This window comes from Eleutherodactylus coqui, chromosome 1 (genome assembly GCF_035609145.1).
Source record: "Eleutherodactylus coqui strain aEleCoq1 chromosome 1, aEleCoq1.hap1, whole genome shotgun sequence".
In the NCBI taxonomy this organism is placed as follows: Eukaryota; Metazoa; Chordata; class Amphibia; order Anura; family Eleutherodactylidae; genus Eleutherodactylus; species Eleutherodactylus coqui.
The window spans coordinates 102,306,802-102,328,467 of NC_089837.1; the positions used below are offsets into that span (position 1 = coordinate 102,306,802).

The window sequence follows — 21,666 nt, forward strand, 5'->3', positions numbered from 1 at the left end:
TACACCTGTATTTTACACCCCTTGAAGGTGCAGTTGTCACTGGATAATCATTGTTGTTCACTTCACCTGTATCTTTTCGCGGCGATATCGCGATTTTGTGTTGCTAATAAGTTGCACATTATCCTACAAAGTTGCGCGACTTTGTAGCGCTCTTTTGCCAGGATTTTTTTTTGGGGGGGGGGGGAGGGGGATGCTTGAAATATAAGCCTGAAAAGAAGCCTGGCTGCAATAAAAAAAAACAAATCAGCAATGTTGTAGGCTACAAAACATCGCTCATGTGAGAGAAACCATGGGCTTCTCATGCATGCGCTTTGTAGCGCTGTCGCATTGCTACAAAAATCGCGCAATTTTGTAGCCCATGTGGAAGCAGCCTTACATTGATGTCTATGGGAGAAAAAGTTGCATGCGACCTGTGGCAACAGTCCAACAGAGTTAGTTTTCTTCAACTATCGAGTCACAGTCGTGTTAGGTCTAAGACAACAGCATTGGTAATCATCAGACGCGATGTTGCATGTGATGCATGTTGCCATGTAACCCTAGCCTAAAGCACGCCTGCAATCAGATGATCACTTTCCACCTAGTTTTCCAATCAGCTGATAGGCCTGAGGGAAGCCGCGGCCATTACATACTTTACAAATGTAACATGGCATAATATCATAGTGAGAGCAGTTCACTGCTTCGGCTAATAGAGGAGATCCTTACCCCCGCCCCCCCCACTGATGTCCATATACCCCAATAGTATGTAAGGAAAGGGCTTGTCATTGTAAGCCAATACAACAAGTGAAATTCGACATTCAGCATATAAATGAATCGAGAGATTTGATTGTTTCACTGAATACTTTTATTCTGCTCACAATTTAAATATATTCTTCCAGAGAAATGTACAAAACAGTAAAACCTTTCCTATTTACAGTAATGCTGAGCAGTGCTCTCTAATGCACATGCAAACCATAAAATACATAGAAATTGTACCTACACAATATCCTCGTTTCCAGTTCAGATTTATTCCTAGCGCTGCTTTTTAGTTCCAGTGAGCAATCTCTATGTGTGATCAGCATAAGTGTAACGGGTGCATAGATGGGCCATGTCTCTTTCAAAACCTTGGACCTTAAAAAATCATGTACACCTAGAAATACAGCATTCTTCACCATATAAAGTGCTCTCATAGATGGAGGGGGGAAATGGGGGTGGTTGCATTAAGATCTACCGCTACAAAGTAAAATAAAACGCAACAATGTAACTCATTCATATAACATGAATGGACAATAATAAGTGAGATTATGTGTTACACTTTGGCACTGTTCATGTGAATTCACCTCTTCATTCACATCAAGCTCTTGTAAATAATGTGTAGTACACAACAAAGTAGCAAAAAAAAGTCATTTACAAATGGTAGAACATATAATGAAATAAGGCAATAACGTAATAGTACACCGCGAACTGCAAAAGAATGGTGCAGAAGTAAAGCTGATTTAAGGCCCTTTTACACGCAACGATCATCGCTCACAATTCGTTAAAACAGCAGAAAATGAGCGATAATCGTTACATGTGCACTTTTCGTTTGAGCGATGATTTTAAAGTAAACTTAAAATCCATCATTCAGCTAGTGAGAGATAAAGTATCTCTTAATAGACAGACTGTTATCTCCACGGGAGTCGGCAGATAACATTGTAATCTGCTGTCAGCCGTGGTCAGAACAATGCAGCTGGGTGTGTGATTAATCACACGCTGGGCTCTGCAAACAGCTCCTGGACGCCCTATTACATGCAAATGAGCATGATAAAATGTTAATGGCAAATAGATCGCAAAATATTTCAGTAGTTTGAAAGATTATCTTTGCGTGTAAATGGGCCTATAGTCATACATGAATTACCATACAATAGCCAGAATGGCTTGAAAAGATAGAAGAACTCTTCAGAAGCTTTCACATGGAATGGAATATGCAAGCCCAGAATTTTGCACCAAAATCTGCATGGCTTACTGTGGAATATCTTGTCTGTATGAAAGGTCCCTTCAAGTTTTTAATGCACCTTACAGATGTTCGATGTGAGCACCATTGATAACAGTAGACAACCTAAAACAATGCATTTCCACTACAGTGGAATTGATAACAGAGGATATGCTGGGCAGAACTGGACTACCAAACTGACATCTGCTGTATCACCAACGGTGCCCAAACATCTCTAAGGTGCAATGCAAACTTGAAGAGTTCTTCTATCTTTTCATGTCATTCTGGCTGTTGTATGACAATTCAAGTATGAAGAATCGAGCTTTACTTTTGCACTTCTCTTTGGGGTTCACCATGTATAATCATTTCCTTCTTTAGTACCTGTAATCCCTGCCTTGTTCACTTGCTAAATATCTCTGTAGCTTCTGGTAATGACCTGATATTTAGATTTCTTAATATGGGGTTTGTTTTCGTGGAGCTCCACTACTTTATGCTATAAATACGGTACCTCCGGTGAGCCAATTGATAAGTTGGGAGGAACTGTTAATGTTAAAATGGGACTGTATCATAAAATTTGTCAAAACAAGAGCTACAGCATCCACTTGACCTTTTCGGTTGCGAGCCACCACCGGTACAATAAGTGTGTAGTATGAAATACATCTATCATGCAGAACAACTTCATTTGTATACTCCACTTCTTATGTAAAAGTTACACAATGTGGAGCTTCACTCTAAGCCTGTATTAAGTAATCTGTGTCAGTCTTCAGATGTAAAGCTCCTGTTAACCATTTCATAGTTATGGTAATGCATTATGTGTAAGGAGGATATATGTTTTTTCATGCCAATATGGAATGTATGAGTATTTGGTAGTACCACCACAAGATTAATAGACTAACCATCAAAAAGACCTGTATAAAATGCTGGTCTCATGTAGAGTACTAAATGCTAATAAACTGAAGCACCACTATTGATTGACTATAGCTATACACTGAATGATATCCGCATTAAGAACATCTACTCAATAACCAGTTGGTCCACCGCTTTGGGCAATCACGGCTTTTAGACATAGGGGAACAGATTGCACAAGGTGGCAAACATCCTTCATACTCAAATCGACCCATGACTTCTGCAACAGCTCCGTCAGTTGGTGCACATTTCGCAGATAAGTAAGAGCAGATCTCACAGCCCTTTCCGGCATATCCCAAACAGTATTCAATGGGGTTACAATCCAGTAAGTTTGGGGGCAAAAGTAGTATAGAGAATTCATTGTCATGTTCCTCCAACAACTCCCTAGTGATCCGAGCTCGATGACATGGGGTGTTGTCCTGAATAGAAGATGGCATTTCACTTCCTGAAATTTTGGTAGTAGTCTGTAGTATTCACCATTCAAGGATTGTCATATCATGATGAACGGTCCAAGGCCATGCCAGGGAAACGGTTCCCACACCATGACATCTCCACCACCAGCCTGTTGAACTTCAGTGGCACAGCCATGAGATATTGCTTCATGCTGCTTACGCCACATGCAGACCTGACCATCCGTATGGTACAGCAGGAAATGGGACTTATTACTCGAGATGACCTTTTGCCATGTGTCCAAGGTCTACTGACATCTTTCCTAGGCCCATGCGTTGTTGGTGATGACACAGGGGCTTCGGCTATTAAACAACATATAGTCATTGTGGAATGTTGTCCAAGTTTCCTGCTGTTGCACTGCTGGGTCATTTGGTCTACCATGGGACATCATTGTTGAGATAGCTGATGTGCTACCTGATGCTTGCCTCTAGGATCAACTACACATGGCCTGCTGCTGCGTAATCTTCTGTCGGATGCTGGTCCATGGTTCAACCAGTTTTGGTACACTCTTGATACTGTGGTTCAGGAACTGGTAATAAGTGTGACTGTTTCAGAAATACTGCCACCCCACCTCCAGGCACCAACAATCTAAGTGTGGTCAAAGTCACTTATGTCTCCACGTTTACCCATGACTGCCAAATGTAGCCTTCTGCAGCACATTCTATGAGAGCAGATCGTGACTCACCCATCACGTTGTACCCTGGTACTAATTACAAGATGTTACATACCAGCTGTTCATAATGCAGTGATCGTTCAGTGTATAGACAGCATGTTTTACCCTTGTTATTTGGAAACCACCGACTAGTTGCTATTAACAGATCTGTTTATTCATATGTGTTACTATTTTGTGCCCAAGTATAAAATGTTTCCAGGTCTGATTGATTCTTTAGCACCATAATATCTGAATGTTCACATGTCATCAAAAGTAATAATGATTTTAAAAAATCTAACAAGATCTGTCAACAGCAAATCTGCTTGTTGTTGGTTTCCGAGAAACAGTCTATGGGGCTGCCTTCAGCTGCCGAAAGGGATCTGCAAACGGCCGATGGAGCAGAAATGCTCTGAAGGTGAAAGTGTAGGTACTCTTTAAAATATGTAAAATATACAATAAGGACATGTGACAAAGATGAAAGAGTTAAAATATGTGGGCTATATAACTATATAGCCATGGCCAATCAAAAGGGAGATATGTACTTTAATCATGTATTCCAAAATAAACTATATGGATTTCACTGGCAGAAGTGGAATTGGAAAAGGCAAAGAACATTTTTTCCTGACTGGAATGTGTCAAAAACTACATTAAAATTTTGACAAAAACTCCAATGTATTTGAAGAGATGACTTAGCTAAGTGTGATGGCCATCACGGCCGCCTTGGAATTTTGCAGGAAGAGGAGGGCGAGGTTTGGTTATAGACGGAGCGATTTCAGAACGGTTGATGTTAACAGATGCCATGATCTTTGCTGTAGTTTTAAGAGGCGCAACAGGTTTCTTGTCGGAAGACGAACAAGTCATAGCTCGCTGCCGAATGGCAGGAGTGGTACGAGTGGCAGGTTCAGGTGGCTTCAGTGGTCGGCACTGTGCTGGAGGTTGAGGAGGACCACTGTTTACTGGAGCATATAGGGGATTATCAACCATTTCTGGTACATCAGGTTGAGTTGTGGAACGGCTGCATATAAAAATAGATATAAAGAAAAGAAGAAAAAGCTATAAATCCAGTAGCATCATGTAAAAAAGAACACATAAGAGCTTATTCACAATAGCGCTTTGGGTTCCTTCTTGCTGCTCCGTAATGGGAACAGGAAAACGGAACAGTCATATGATAGGACCTAAATGCCTAACAAACGTCATTGACTGAAATGAGGTCCGTTTGGTTTCCAAAGAGCCATCTGGAGTTACATAGAGATTGAATGCAGTGGCGGCTGAGCATGCATGGGTCTGCTCCATACATTTCAGTAACTCTGACGGAAATAGCCGAGGACAAGCGCTCAGCCATCTCTGGCTGCTCGACTGCTGCTCCATTCAATTTCCTCCGCACTGCAGGGGTGCAGTGAGGAGGAGAGGAGACAGAGGACCCATGTTCTCAGGATCAGTGGGGGTCTCAGCGGTGAGACCCTCACTGATCAAACTTTTATCCTGTGAATAGGTAATAAAAGTCAATTTTGGGATGACCCTTTAAAAGTTGTCGTTCCATTTGGACAACCTCTTCCCAAAAGTGGTCCATACGCATGAGATAAAAGTCAGTCGTAATGGTCAATTCTGGCCATTTTGATTCTCTTTAGGAGTGCATGTGGCCAAAATCTGTGATTTGAGTTGGATCCACTGACTAATATAATGGGGACATGCTGAGGAACAAAGCAGGATCGCCATGTTGGATTTCAAGCTCCTAAATCCTTTGCTCCACCAGGAAGTACTTTTAGCAGCAGCGTATCCCCCTCTCCCTATCATATTGAATAATCTATCTATGAATCTATGGATAGCATTAAAAGGGGTTGTCCAGTTGTACCCTTAGGATAGGACATAAGTAGTAGATCAGCGGGGGTCTGCTGCCCTAGACCTCTGCTAACAGCTGTTCACTGGGTCAGTGTGTTAATTCACTGAGCTGATTTCTGCAGGAAGCAGACAGTGCTGTTCCCACAGCAGTGGCCAGGCTTAGTCTTACAGGCAAAGTTACCACACGCATCATTGGGAACTTGGCCTGTAATGCCAAGCCTGGCCACTGCAGTGAGAAGAGAGCTTTCTGCAGATATCAGCAGTGCACAAACACAGCTGATCGGCGAAGGTCCTGGGTGGTAGATTCCCATTGATCTATAATTGATGGCCTATTGTAAACATGGGCCATAAACAGTTTATAACTGAACAACCCCTTTAATCACTTAAGATGACATTGGTTGGAATTACTTACATGGAATCCTGCTGGCGAACATTCTGAGCTCCACGAGCATTGTTGCAAGTTACAAATTTCTGACTAGGTGTAGCAGAGCGAGCAGGAGGTGTGATTGGTGTCTCCCCGCGACCCATCACTGGAGAACCGGGTTTACTTCGTTGCTCGCTTCCTTTAAAGCCTTGTGGGGTATTAGGAGGACTCTGTTTTACCTGGTTACTTAATGCCTGAGCTGACACATTATGGTCTGTACTGGAAACAGATGAAAACCAACATTGTAAGTACAAGATAAACATATGAAGACTAATACGGAAGTAGTCTACATGCACACATTCTTGCACCCAGTTCGCTCTGTAGATATACTAAATATATGTATCTAGACAAAAGGGTCTAAATACATTTGCTGTAAAATACTGTCTCTTAGTTACCCAACTTTTTGTAACTTTAACAAGTTACCTCTATTTGTTCAGCTTACACATTTTTTTTTACACAGGACTTACTTAAGGCCCCTAAAAATGAATGAAAAGTCATCTGAACTTGCAAATTTTTAGTAGGACCAGATGGCTGTTGCATGCGTATGGGGGGCGTCTGAGCTTTCCCAACAAATAATGTCATGGAAAAGTATCAGTTAAGTTGCATTTCAACGCCTGATCATTTTGTCCCCCATGGAAATAAACCACCACCAGAGTGGTCTGGCTGTGGCTTTTGCCCCTCTTCCCATGAAAAACACATGAACGCTTTACCAAATCAAGTGTTCAGGTGTATGATGGATACTGGGTTCTTTGAGAAGATGGTGTAAAGGGAGTTGTCATAAGTCTATGCATCCCAATGTAGAATAATATTGTATGGGGACATGTTCGCTCCCCTATTAGCCAAAACTGCACAAAAAATACTATGCCATTCGGCTAATATGAGTGATCAAAGAATACATTAGGGAAGTAGTTTATGAGTCTGGTGTATTTACAAGAACAGTGCTACCTCCACCTCTACCTGCCTGCTCTCTTCACATTCATTGATGCACTTGTTAGGTTGTGCTGCTGGCATCTGTTGTACCACATAGGTTTCTAGCAGCACAGCCCGACAGGTGTAGCATGATTGTGCTGGCTGGGTGGGGTGATCTCCTGCTAGCCAATCCCCTGGGTCTTTGCTAACATAAATACCCAGCTCCTGTCAGTGTTTGTTTGGTGTCCAGGGTGAGCAGTCATGTATCCTTGTCTGTTGCAGCTTGTTGTGTGCTTGGTGTTTTGCTGGTTCATGTCCGTTCTTATGTTTATTTTATGTCAGTTTTAGGTTAGTTTGTCTCTGCTTTGCCCTGCTGAGTTTGTTTGCCATATCTGGGTTAAGGTGGCCCTTAGGGTCCTCTGGTACATGTTGTCTTGCTAGTGTAGGGACTCGCAAGACAATGAGGAGCCTTGATCGCGGCTTGCGGGCTTAAGTATTTTAGCCAATATATGAACCAATACCTCATACTTTTATAGCTTTTGCATTTGCTTATGGGCACAGGTATGGAAGGTGAGTGTTTTGGTCATTTGTCAGTCCCTATATTATGTCTGTCCATCAGTCCAGTCCTCAGTATTCAGTTCTCTGTCCAGTTGGTGTTTCCGTCACCACGTCCAGTCTGAAGTCCATCTTAGGTTCCCTTGTTTGTTATATCCCCGAGTTTGGACACGTTCATGTGGGCCCAGTGCTCACTAGCCCACACGAACGTAACAGTGCTATTGTGTATACACCATACACAGCAGTCAGTTGCAGGCACTGATGAGGGGGGCAGCTAGAGGCTATGTGTCCAGGGTATTCTGGGATTACTCATATTAGCCAACTAATTAGCCGTTCTGGTTTATTTAGAGCGAACCGGTCCTCATGCCATACTAACCATACATAGGGTAGCATAAAGTTATGACAGATCAGCTTTAAAAAAGTCTGTCACGTTACTTTTGCCTATTAGTGCCATATATCTATTCATGTGCCCTCGAAGGAGGAATGCACGGATACCTTTATTTTTCTCATCTTCAGATATCACCGTGGGAGGTCTTTCCGCACCACGTGCATGTTAGCAGTGGACCATCCAATGGACAGTCCAACTCTGCAAGTGGTCTGGGCTCTCCAGCTCTGCCCCCTGGAGACATCATGCATTCCACCAAACATGCAAAGGCGGATGACCCATTGGATGGTCTACTGCTAATTTGCAAGATGTGCGGGAATATCTGTAGTTCACCTATATTCCTCCCTTAGTTGCACATGCATAGACATATGGGGTTAATAAGGCAAAATTAATGTGACAGATTTTCCAGGGTCCACAAATTGGCCCCATATCTGGAAAAACTAACAAACCCCCGAGAGCGCAAAGTCCTGTGCCACTACAGACTGAGCACCGACAGCTTGGCCATTGAATCAGGGTGGCACAGTCAGAACTAGAAGCGCAGGGACAGCAGACTGTGCCAACTATGCCACTAGGAGTCCATGGAAGATGAGACCCACTTCCTACTGCCAAGCTCCAGATACTCAGTAGTGAGGAATACTGTCTTCAGCAGACTCTGATCTATTCCCGAACTTCAGCGTCATTGAGGAGGAAGATAAAACATAGTGGCTATAGCAGCAAAATATGTTAGTGCTTCCCATAGACAGGAGCCTGATATGCCATGGACTTCTATACCTCCTACCGTGGATATGTCCCCATCCCCCAAATCCTCAGTCCTGATCCCTCATGCCTATCCCTCAATCACTATTCTCCACTTGCTTTTGCAATGCTAATGTTTATTTGGTTCTGCTAATAAAGCTTCCTTGAATTTCAACTTGAGTCATGCTACTACCAGTCTCATTAATTTACTTACTACTAAACATTGAAAGCACTGAAATCTTCTAATACAGAAGCCAGTGAGAAGAAAAGCATAACACTGGGCTCAGAATCTGAGAGATGAATATGTTCAAAATAAGTGGAGTTTGCTAGAAATAAGAAAGGGGATTACATATGAAGATGTAGCTGTTATTGCCAAGATTTATTGAAGAAGGCTTGAGTTGACCTTTAAAGGGTTATAGACAAGAAGTCTATGGTCAGGAAGACATATGTCATTTCTCCTAACCCTTATGCAACAAGAAAAACATCTTGGCAGTAGGAATCGAACAGTGAATCATACAGAAATATGACATTTCAGAAAATCTTGTGTGAGTTGGTGCTCTTCTAATCAATGGATTGATTCATCTATTAATGAATCTGTTCCCTCTTAACTGCCCAATTTCAGTCTTATTTTCATGGGACATCTATCATAGTAACATATCATATCCATTAAGTAGCCTATTATTCTGCAATGTTGATCCAGAGAGAGGCAAAAACCCCAATGAGGTAGAAGCCAATTTAGCTTATTTTAAGGGAAAAAAATCCTTCCTTTTCTTTCCTGATTCCAAAACCTGCAGCCAGAATAATCCCTTGCTCACCGAACCTTCTGCAGTAATCAATGATAATCATTAGACATGAGCGAATGTACTCGTTTCGAGTAATTACTCGATCGAGCACCGCGATTTTCGAGTACTTTCGTACTCGGGTGAAAAGATTCGGGGGGCGCCGGGGGGAGGCGTAGCGGAGCGGGGGGTAGCAGCGGGGAACAGGGGGGAGCCCTTTCTCTTTCCCTCTCCCCCCCACTCCCCGCTGCAACCCCCCACTCACCCACGGCGCCCCCTGAATCTTTTTGCCCGAGTACGGAAGTACTCGAAAATCGCGGGTGAAAAAGAGGTGTGGCCTAGTAGGTTCGCTCATCTCTAATAATCATGTAATTGTCACGTCTCAGTCAGCACACGGTCAAGTCTCTGCCAGCACACCTTTGTTTCTTTGGGTTCTATCCTGATTAGTTTGGGTTAACATCTCCTGTCTGTACTAGTCCTAGTTAATTAGCCCTGCAACTATCAGCGAGGTGTGGCTAGTGATTGACAGTTCTGTCTACCAATCAGCATCTCCCTCTTCCCTGTATAATCCAGCTCTTCCTGGCTGGGAGCTGCTGATGATTTTCAGTGTTCCCTGAGCAGTCAGCCTGCTCAGAGCTCCTGTGTTTGGGTTTGTATCTGTTTGCCTGGTACTCTATTGTTCTTGTCTTTTAGTTATTGTCTGTCTCTGTTTGTTCCTTGGTTGCCAGCACTCTGGTTTCCTTCGGACCCCCCATCCTGTTCTCGTGGAAGAAAGTGGGGTCATCCCTTTTGGAACGGGTGCTCCGCTGCGAGGTGGGTTTAGTCTGAGTTTTCACATCCGTTCTCGCTGCCCTTGTACCAGGTTCCTGTTGGCAGTCCAGGACGAACATAATAGTAATATTATTACTCTCAAAAACGACTACCACGTCCCTCTTGAACTCTTTTAGTGAGTTTACCAACACTATGTCCTCAGGCACAGAGTTCCAAAATCTCACTGCTCTTACAGTAAAGAACCCCCTTCTATGTCTGTGTAGAAACCTTCTTTCCTCTAGACGTAGAGGGTGCCCCCTTGTCACAGTCCTTGGTATAAATAGATGATGGGAGAGATCTCTGTATTAAACCCTGATATCTGGTGTCTTCAATGAGGTCAAGCCAGAAAAACTGTCTAAACTCTCCAATGCTGTAGGCTTCTGGTAATATCACCAGTTCTAAATACAATAGGTATACCTGCTTAATGTCTCCGGGGTGCAGAGTGGAACACCTCGTACTCGTCCAATTTTATCACCAAAGCATTTCCCACTCCTGTAATCAAAGAAAAGTAGAGGTAGTAGACTTATGTTGTGATGGATCATTCATCAATGGGTTTGAAAACCCAGCATTAAAGGGTTTATGTAGACTTAGAAACATGGCTGCTTTATTCCAAAAAAAGCTCCCCACCCGCCCATGGGTTGTGTCTGGTATTGCAGCTTCCCATTAACTGTAGAAAAAAAAACCAGCCATGTTTCTAGTCCTAGACAACGCTGTTCATTATAGAACTGTTTGTAATTGAATTTGGAACTGTCTTGCAAATGCAAAGTTCCCATAAGAAATCAATCACAATTGCAATTAGTCTGTATAGGAAATGCTATTGTTAAAGGGTAAGAATTATTGTAACTTAATGCAATAATTTCCAACTATAAAAGATCTGACTTACCTAAACCTACCAATCTTTATTTTGAAACTCACTAGCCTTCTCCTGCCACCCTCCTTAAAGTTTAACTATTTGGGACTTATTAAGGAAACTGTAAAGAAAAGGCTCCACACTGCTGTGTTAATCTGCAGACTCCTCCAAGGGAGCATCTCTCAGAGCAGCTGGCATTCAGGCTTGGAACACAAGATCTCACTAGTTATCACGCGATCTCACGTTGTGACTATAGAAGAGCGCTATTTACTGCCTTAGGCCTCGGTCAGACGACCGTTTTTTGCCGCGATTTGCGGATCGCATGACAGATGCGCATCCGCAAATCGCGTGACCGGGGCTGACGATTCGCCGAAAAATCTGCAGCTAGCAGCGTTTTCGGTGAAACTGGCCCGATCAAAGGAGCGCTGTCTAACCCATTGAAATTCAATGGAGCCGGCAATACAGCCGGCTACATTGAAAGCAATGGGCTGCTGGCGAGTGCGGCATGAATTTTCGGGAAGGGCTTAAAAATATAAGCCCTTCCCTGAAAAACATCCAAAAATGTGTAAAAAAAAAATATATATATACTCACCTTGTCCCTGCAGCCGGAGTTCAGCCGCGGTTCGCCGGCAGTTCTCCTGAAGTGCTCTGTGTAGTATTCAGCAGCCGGGGATTTAAAATCCCCGCCTGCTGAATGGGCTGCCTCTGATTGGTCACAGCCCTCACCAATCAGAGGCAGCTCTCACTCACCCATTCATGAGTGCTGCCTGCGGGCCGCGGCTGAACTCCGGCTGCAGGGACAAGGTGAGTATATATATGTTTTTTATTTTAACACATTTTTGGATGTTTTTCAGGGAAGGGCTTATATTTTTAAGCCCTTCCCGAAAATTCATGCCGCACTCGCAGGCAGCCCATTGCTTTCAATGGAGCCGGCTGTATTGCCAGCTCCATTGAATTCAATGGGCGAACATCTTTCTTCTCTGCCACAGCTGTTACAGCTGTGGCAGAGGAGAATGATCTTTGTAGTATATGTTCTCAATGGGGTCGGCGCTGCTACAGCCGGCCCCATTGAGCGCATATATAGAACACAAGGAATCGCAGAACGCAGATAGGTGCGATCTGCGATTCCTCGTGTCCTATAATTTATCGGACATCCGCATAAAAAGCGGCCATGTGACCGCTCCCATTGCGAAGCAATGGTTCTATATATGCGCAGATCGCATGCGCAAATTGCGCGAAAAAACGCCCGTCTGACCGAGGCCTTAACCCTTCACTACCAAAGCCTGTCTGCGCCTTAAGGACCAACTAATTTTTCAGTTTTTTTTCATCACAGCATTCCCAAAGCCACAACTTTTTGACAACGCCAAGATTTGCTTTTGTGTCTCTGCATTCCATCAGTTTTTCATCAATGGAGCTCTATAAAGCTGGTTTCACACGATTTTGCTGTGAGAAAATCGTGGTAAAATTCGCTTCTTTGTTCTTATGATTGTTTTTTTTTTTAAAAATTAAAAAATCTTGCATCACATTGTTGCCGCCCACAATAAAATCATGCGATTAAAAGCGCATGATTTTTTTAAATTGCAAAAGTCAATAGGACTTTCTGATATTAAAATCGCATCCCAATGCAAGTTTGTTGTGACGCGATTAAAAGGAAGCGCCACAGGGAAACATAGGGGATAAAGAGAAAAAAATAGCACATCACAGAAAGATAGAGCATGCCATGATTTTTTTCGTTTTCAACATCGCATCAGTGAAAACATCGCAGATGGGGAAGAAACCAATGAAAATCATTGGTTTCATAATCTGCTTTTTTACTGACTCTCTCCTGTGTGAAACCACCCTAAGGGCTTATTTACACGAGCGTATATCGGCCGGCGTTTTCACGGCTGGCATACGCTTCCATCTAGAATATGCCAATCCTGCAGTCAATAACATCCGAAAGCTTGGAAACCCCAATGGTACACAGTAAGGGCTTATTCACACGAGCGTATATCGGCTGGTGTTTTCACGGCTTTTACGCTGCGGCAATAAGTCTGTGTGATCTGATGCGTTGGAATTCAATGCATCAGATGGTAGCGTATATTGGCCAGCTGTGAAAACACCGGCCGATATACGCTCTTGTGAATAAGCCCTAGGAGTGTGAACAGAGCCTAAATGACAGGGCTCACAGAATTTTAAAAGGAAATTCACAGATCATATTGATGGCATATCCACAGGATATGGCATAAATGTCTTATCCCACGTCTGGGATCTGCTCCTATCTCTAAAATGGTTGCTCCCTGACCCTGTCTGTGGCCACCATCGGTGACCATGACATTAGGTCAGCTCTTCCCATCTCAACCATAATTGACTGAGATGGAAATACCCCTTACAACATATACCGTATATATGTATTGCAAAAACTGGTAAAAACAGAAAAAAACAGTGCTAAATAAGTTGGACCCTATTCACAGGGGCATCATGACTTTCATTTTGCAGGATCTGACACCAATCAGTTATGATTTGTTAGCATATATATATTTTTTAAACCCATTGACTTATAATGGGTCTGTCAGGTGTTTGTGGCTTTGTTCATACCAGCAGGTTTTCATTGCATTTGTAGCAGCAAGAAGAGCAGAGTAGCAAATAGCAGACTGTATCAGCAGCGTATGGTGTGGCGGCTTTATAGAATAGATTGGTATAATCTATATTCCAGGCACTGGGTTCTGCAAGTAATAGGAAATATCCATTTTCCCACAATTAAATATCAAAAAGTACTTCTAAGCACTCCTCAGATGACTCAAAGATATAGTCATGCAGATATGTATGTTATGCTCTGGATGAAGCCTAATGGGGAACCTGGAGTAGGGTGTTCTTCTGACACTGCTTGCCATGGTTTCATTTTACATGCCTCTGTTAATCCCACTTGTGAGTACAATGAAAGAAAAGTTTTCTGGACCTGGTCCGTGTTAGCTGTACTGCACTACATTGGCTACTAGGAAACTGCACTGAGTTGAGAGTGTGAACAGCGGTGATCTATGGTCTACCAATTTATTCTGTGGGTGCTTGGAGAGGCCCCTTCCGTCTGCGTGACTACATCTATGCGGCATCTGAGGTGCACATAAGTACTTTTCTTTATATTTTGCTGTGCTGGTCTTGGCCCACTCTTGATTTACATGGACAGCCTTTCACATGAATGGACACCATTTCATAGTGAATTCGTAAAAAGGAATGTTTGCTCTGCAAAAGCGCTACACTCATGTGTATGCAGATATGGATACGCTCATGGAAATCTGGCCATAGCCATTCTAAATAAGTCCACTAGTAGACGTGTTTGTGAGAATCTGTACACCTATACAGATCATAATGGTAATGTATAGGACTCCGGCAGTACTAATATATTATATTTTATAGGCGGGATATCATAAGATAGTATCCTGGGATCATTCAGTAGTTGTGCCATACTCCCCAACCACCTGTGTCATGATGGGGATTTCGGCACACACTATAAGAGAATTTCACTTTTATGTAGCATGAAGTAGTAAGTTTCCTTCCGTATATACAGTTCATCATTACCTGGATGACTGTTCCCATTGCTGGCTGCACTGTGCTTTTAGTTGATGTTTTTGCGCTACAGTTTCATCTTTCTCGATCTTCACAAAATCTAAGACACAAATAATGACACAGTATAACATATACTGAAATATTGTCAAAGATACAAAATAGGTCTAATGTACAATAAAAAGAGTCCAGCATCCTATACATTAGAAAACCTCCATATGTTTATCTAACAGGGCAAAGGTTTGGTACCATGTTAGCCAGTGGGACAAAATGTGATTGTTCTCTGTACAAGAAACAAAGCAATCTTGTAGATACGATACCTTTTAATGACTAATGAAAAGTAATGATATTACAGCAAGCTTTCAAATCTACTTTGGTTTCTTTAGCAAGCTGCTGAAACCTGATGAAGAAACCAAAGTGGCTTTGAAAGCTTGCTGTAATATCATATCTGTCAGATCCAATCTGGGCTTGCTGGATTCAAAAACCTGAAGGACTCAGGGACTGTGAACAAACAGACCACAACTGCACACAAAACAGTAGTAAACTATAAAAAAACAGACACCAGGGAAACAATGTTCCTATAAACCCCGAAAGGGACCTGCCTATACGCAGATAACCCGCCCTAACAAGGGTGAACCTGACCATGTACCTTGGCCACTAGCAGACCCTACATGGGATAGGAGAAAACCACAGAAAACAAGATATAAATGGTAGTAACTGCAGTACTTAGCTTTGTGAAGCATCAGGAGATCCAGCACCAAACTCTGACTTCTGCCACAATCAGAGGGAGACTGAATTAAACAGCAATGATCTAAGCACAAGGCCAGGTTAAATAGTCCTCCCAAATTACCCATAGGAGAGACTAAGCGAGTCTCACCTAAAACCACTCCCACCAGAGCCAGAAGATGAAGAGAAACAAAAACAAGACCTGAACCAGATTACTAGAAAGGAACAGATCCAAGAACCGCTGCAACAATGTATTTTTGTAAGGCATTAAAAGGTATCATACCTACAAGATTACTTGGTTTCTCTTACTGAGAACAGTCACATTTTATCTAACAGGGCTGCACAATAATCCGGAATCTCACGAGATTATCCATAATATTTGCTACAAATCATGTAATGTTGGGTTAAAGAAGCTTTAATGTACTTGGTAAATAGTTGGTAAAATGGGGTAAGCAATTGCTCTCCGCGTATGCTGTACATGACTTACCATACAGCTTCTCTCTCTGTTTCCCACTGGGCGCATGTAGGCAGATCTCTCCCTGAAAGTGACCCGTCTCCTCTCCATGGTGGGTCAGAGGAGTGAAGAATGGGAACTGCTGCTGCTGTGGATCCTCCATGCGGAGTGCAATGCAGCCCTCACCTGAAGCAAACAAGAGTGAATAATGTGGTAATTCTGACACAGATTAAGGCTGCATTTACACGAACGTATATCGACTTGGTTTTCACACTGAGCCGATATATGTCGTCCTCATCTGCAGGGGGGGGGGGGGGATGGAAGAGCCAGGAGCAGGAACTGAGCTCCCGCCCACTCTCTGCCTCCTCTCTGCCCCTCTGCACTATTTGCAATGGGGAGAGGCGGGATAGGGGCGGGGCTAATTCTCGGAACTTAGCCCCGACCCCGTCCCACCTCCTCTCATTGCAAATAGTGCAGAGGGGCAGAGAGGGGGCGGGAGCTCAGTTCCTGCTCCTGACTCTTCCAGCCTCCCCCCCCCCGCAGATGAGAACGACGTATATCGGCTCGGCGTGAAAACCGAGCCGATATACGTTCGTGTGAATGCAGCCTTAAGGGTCATTTTTCCACAAAATGGAATTGTTGTGGAATTATGGCTGCCGAATACATGCTGATATTCTGCAGCGATGGATGGTAAAATGTACCATTAGTGCAAACCCCATTCACTTACAGTGGAAAAGCATCTGCAGCAGTAGATAGATATAATATGGATTATTTTTCCCCTGTTGTGGAAATGCCATGGGTTTTCACCACTAATTCATTTATAGCAATGCAGTAAGTGAATGCCACTGTCAAGATCCACATCAAATTCCACTCATGGATTTTAGTATGGATTTACTCTGTGATGTGTAATCACACCCTCAGGGCGCCTACCCACTAGTGATATGTTTTGTTGCGATGTGAGAGCGAGTGAAAACACATGATTATGAAACCAATTATCTCAGCCAATCAGACCAGCGCTTCCTGGGGGCGGGGATTTTTCAATCTCCGGCTTCCAGAAAAGACGACTGCCGGGGCTGGAGAGAAAAGCCGGATGGCTCTTCTAGGTGAGTAAAAACTATTTATCTTTTTACAGCTGGGAATGATTTTTAGGGAAGGGTTTATCTTTCAAGCCCTTTCCCGAAAATCATTGCTGCGATGGTTGCCTGAAACCCACTACTTTCAATTGGGCCGCAGCAGCACCGTCATCATTGAAAACAATGGGATAGCATCACAGACTTCTGCCACAGCTGTGACAGCTATGGCAGAGGATTCCTTCATCCCCGCAGGGATGAAGGAATCCTCCGCTATAGCTGTCACAGCTGTGGCAGAAGTCCGCGATGTATTCTCTATGTTTTCAATGGAGCTGACGCTGCTGACACCAGCCACATTTAAAACCATGAGCGATATCGCAGAGTTTTCTTAGCGCTGCGAGGCTTGCGTTTTGCACTCGCTGTCACATCACAAGAAAACATATCGCTAGTGCATAGGCGCCCTCACTCCCTGTGTTTGTCTGAGCTTTCTCCAGTTACTCTGCATTTCAATGAGTTAGTTGGAAAATTAGATTGCAAGTCTTGCTGGAAACACGGACTGATGTGGGTATAAAGAAAGTAATGGGAAGTGAATAAAATAATGTATTTGGTGTACTCCCTTTTTTTCCTATTTCTGCCATGTAATGATTCTGAACTAGACAGTGTTTTCATTCAAATGTATGACTAGATGGCTATATATACTAGCAAAGTCTAGTACAATATATGTATGTAGGTATGAGGTATTTTTAAAGAGGTTATCTCATGAGGACCCAACCCTTTTTTGAATAGTCGGGTCCGATTTCTCTAACCCCTGGCAGTCATCACCGAAGGAAGTGGCTTCTGGCTGGAAATCTCTCTGCAGAGGTCACTGCCATGATAACATAGCATTACATAGTGGTCATTCACATGAATGTAATGATACATGAACTGAATGGATGTAAAACATGTACAGCGCCGTGGCCTCTTCTAACCACTAATTAGCTGCGTTTGTGTTTAAAAAAAAAAGTATAACTTGTAACATATTGAGTGAAATCTCTGCTCATTGTGGGCTTAGGAGTCCAGTGGGCGGTCTCACTCAATAATTGTCAGCGTCTTCCTTTTTGAGAATGCATACAGACATAGCTGTCAATCACAGATTTGGACCGCCCACTGGACTCCTAAGCCCAAAATGAGCAAAGATTTAACTCAATACTTTACCATTTATACTAAATCCTTTTACACAAAACTGTATATTAACCTACTCAGCTCCTCCTGCTCTATAACACAATGCCAGGAGGTTGGACTACATTTTCATAGTGACAGGTTCCCTTTAAGGAGCAGCTTTCTGTCTAGCTTACAGAGGGGGACCCTAGTGGAACCTTCCCTATGTGACCTTCATATGATCTAGAGGTCATCTAGACAGAGATTACCATCATCTGACAGCCCTTTAAGTGTTTTTAGTCTGTGAGTGTGTGTATTTACTAATGTCCCAGCTAGTGCCCCATCCAATAAATTGTATTGAGAGTCATCAAGAGTTTTCTAGCTCAGACACTAATGAGATACTTGTAGAGAATGTGTGGGTGAGTCACAGATGACTTTGACAGGGAACGAAGGAGATGCACTAAAAATATACTAAGATGCCAAACAACTTGTGCTATTTTTAAAGAAATTAGCCAGACAACATGGCAACCATTGAAATATGACTGTTCTGCCGAGGAACAGAATTTATCCACATATGCTCCGTATTCCTACCAGCAGATGGAAACTAGGATACTGGCAACTTCATGTGCAGCTATGTCAGTGGATGCCATTGTAGTGGTTCAACTGTGCTTTCATTAAAGGGGTTATCCAGTTTGTAGAAACTCAATTACTGATCAGTGGGGGTCTGCTGCCCGGGAACCCCGCCAATCAGCTGATTGAAGAAGCTGCAGCACTTGTGCTGTCAATGTTTACATCCTAGTACAATTCTGTTCCTTCTTAGAATGCTGCACTAGTCATAGCAGTTGTTCCATTGTGCCATTCAAGTCAATGGAAGTGAATGCAACCCTACGGACATGCTTAGCATGTATGATGGAAGTTGTTAACATCGTATACATTAAACAGATCTGAACAGAGCTAAAGCTAAGTCCAGGGGGTAACTATAGAGGATGCAGGGGATGCGGTTGCACCCGGGCCCAGAAGGCCTCTCTTCTCCATATAGAGAGCCCAGTACTATGAATAAAGCATTATAGTTGGGGGCCCTGTTACAAGTTTTGCATCGGGGCCCGGGAGCTTCAACTTACGCCTCTGGCTAAGTCTATATTAAAATTGTCATATGATGGAATGTTATATATACTGTTGAAGACCACAGCCCTGATAATGCATAGCTACCAAGGAGTAAAAATAAGTAGTGCTGTCTGTTTGTTAGGCAATGATTATGAGGGTAATGCAATAAGCGTTGCTTCCTCGATATACTAAAGGGATATTCCAGGCATTTACTGTTGAGGACCAGTCCTCAGGATAGATCATCGATATTAGATTAGCAAGAGTCTGCAGCTCGGGATCCCCAGGCGATCAGCTGATCTTCCAGCACTTTGTCATTGCAAGGGGCCAGATGTCTACATCGGTTGTCAGGGTCGGAAGTGTAGTAGCCAGCATCACTAATGGGAAGCCTTCTATTACACTTCTGGCTTCTTGTTGCAGTCAGAGCTGAAAGCGTAATGAAAGGCATAACTATCATTGATTTCAATAGGAACGAAGCTGTCTATGACACTTCCGGCCTCGACCACCAATGCGGATGTCTGGCCCTGCAGCACTGACAGCGGCAGGAGGAACAGTTAATCAGCAGGGATCGTGAACAAAGAATGCACGGCTATCATCTATGGATCACCTATCTTGAGCATAGGTTATCAATACTAAGTGCCTGGAATATCTTTTTAAAGGTTGGGAACCACAACTCAGTGCTAGTCTACTAACATGTTAGTCTACTCCATGTAACCCCAGCTTAGGCTACAGCCACAAGGGGAAGAATTACCGCTGTGTACAATCCTCATAAACCCCCCAATGTGCGGATTCGCTGCAGAATTCATCCTACTCATTGAAAGGGGTGAATTTCACTGTTAAAGTTCACAGCAAACAATTGACATGCCACAGAATAAAAAAAAACCCCACCACATGGCAATTCTGCCGTGGATTTCATGCAGATTTTTCCCACCCCATGTAAAAAGATTTGATAAAGAGAATCTGTTGGGTCAAATATGCTGTCCAATCTGCAGGCAACAAGTGGAGCAGGAGGAGCTGAGCAGACTGATATATAGTTTTATGGGGAAATATTCTGCTTATTCTGAGCTGAACAGTCCAATGGGCGGAGCTATCTTGTGATTGACAGCTATCTGTGTAGGAGTGTACATACAGTGAAGCTGTCAATCACTGATAACTCCGCCCACTGGACTGTTCAGCTCAGAATAAGCAGAGATAGAAATGAATAAAATATAAGTTATACTGAATATTTCCCCATAAAGCTATATATCAATCTGCTCAGCTCCTCCTGCCCTATAACATCATGCCTGCAGCTTGAACAACATGTCCGAGCTGACAAATTCCCTTTAAAACTTCATCCACTTTGCTTATACTATAAGCGTTGTAGGTTTTCTGCAGGCATTTACACTGCAGAAAATCCACTGCATTTATGCTATGTGTGAACATATCCTTAAAGTCTCTGTCCCTGCATCGCACTGACCTGGAGACTTTGCTCCATTATAAATATCTGTTCAGTTATTCTGCCACTGTTATGGATTCTGCATTTCCAAATTTTATGGTTAACCCCCCCCCCCCCCTCGCTAAACCATCAGCTATTGTATATGCCGCAAATAATATGTGATACACTGATGTTAATAAAAACACATTATAACAGGTCTGTAATATGTTTACTAACCATATGACTCGTCAGTGTCTGAAGACTTGATACAAATCAGTAGATGCTGGTCCAGAAGGTACTCAAGATCTGAGATGATTGGCGTTAGCTGCAGGGACAGAACTGTGATAATGTATAGAGAGCCAAAAGTAGGAAGTAATACAGCAAGATATACAGGATGATCGCTTCATCAACAGCCTATTTTCATTATTGATGCAGACACAACTGGGCCCACCTTAGGGCATACAGCCCAGCCGCCCCACAAAAGGTACTGACCCCAGATCCAACACCTTGGGCAGAAGACGCAAAACAGCTGTGGCTATCCAACCCGCTTCAGGTAACCCAACAACTAGCACGAGGTTGGTCCTCTATGGTCTGAACCAAGGGGAAAAAACCAGCCACCACCTTAGGGTCCCTTAACCCCTTATTACAAATACAGTCTCAGCTTCCATTTTTTGAAACTTCCTACTATGGGTATTGGCCAGACAGCTCATTACATTGTCCCAGGCCTGATTGTATGACTAAATCGTTTGAATCACACTTTGAACAATCCAAAAAAAGTGTACTACTGATGCAGACATCTGGCCTCATGCATTTTTGCCCTCAGGTACAATTCATTTAATAGTTTTGTCTCACTAAAGACATTAATGAAGATGGCATCAATATCTGATTAATGGGGAGGGATGATCACTGTGACCCCCACCGATCACTAGAATAAAGTCTGCACAAGATAGTTCCTGTGCTACTTTTGGTTCCTGCTGGCTCT

The 21,666-nt window shown here is 43.1% G+C and overlaps 1 protein-coding gene across 2 annotated transcripts in view; it reads right to left on the reverse strand.

The window, feature by feature from the left end:
- Positions 1 to 829: 829 nt before the first annotated feature.
- Positions 830 to 21,666, reverse strand: part of INPP5D (inositol polyphosphate-5-phosphatase D) — a 111,246-nt gene continuing 90,409 nt past the window's right edge. For both annotated transcript variants that reach the window (XM_066598249.1, XM_066598248.1), the window contains 6 exons: positions 20,922 to 21,009; positions 15,996 to 16,148; positions 14,798 to 14,885; positions 10,810 to 10,884; positions 6,208 to 6,438; positions 830 to 4,971 (listed from right to left, as the gene is read on the reverse strand). In XM_066598249.1, the coding sequence (XP_066454346.1) occupies positions 4,650 to 4,971; positions 6,208 to 6,438; positions 10,810 to 10,884; positions 14,798 to 14,885; positions 15,996 to 16,148; positions 20,922 to 21,009 (957 nt within the window). In that variant the 3' untranslated portion in view covers positions 830 to 4,649. The remainder of the gene's footprint in view (positions 4,972 to 6,207; positions 6,439 to 10,809; positions 10,885 to 14,797; positions 14,886 to 15,995; positions 16,149 to 20,921; positions 21,010 to 21,666) is intronic.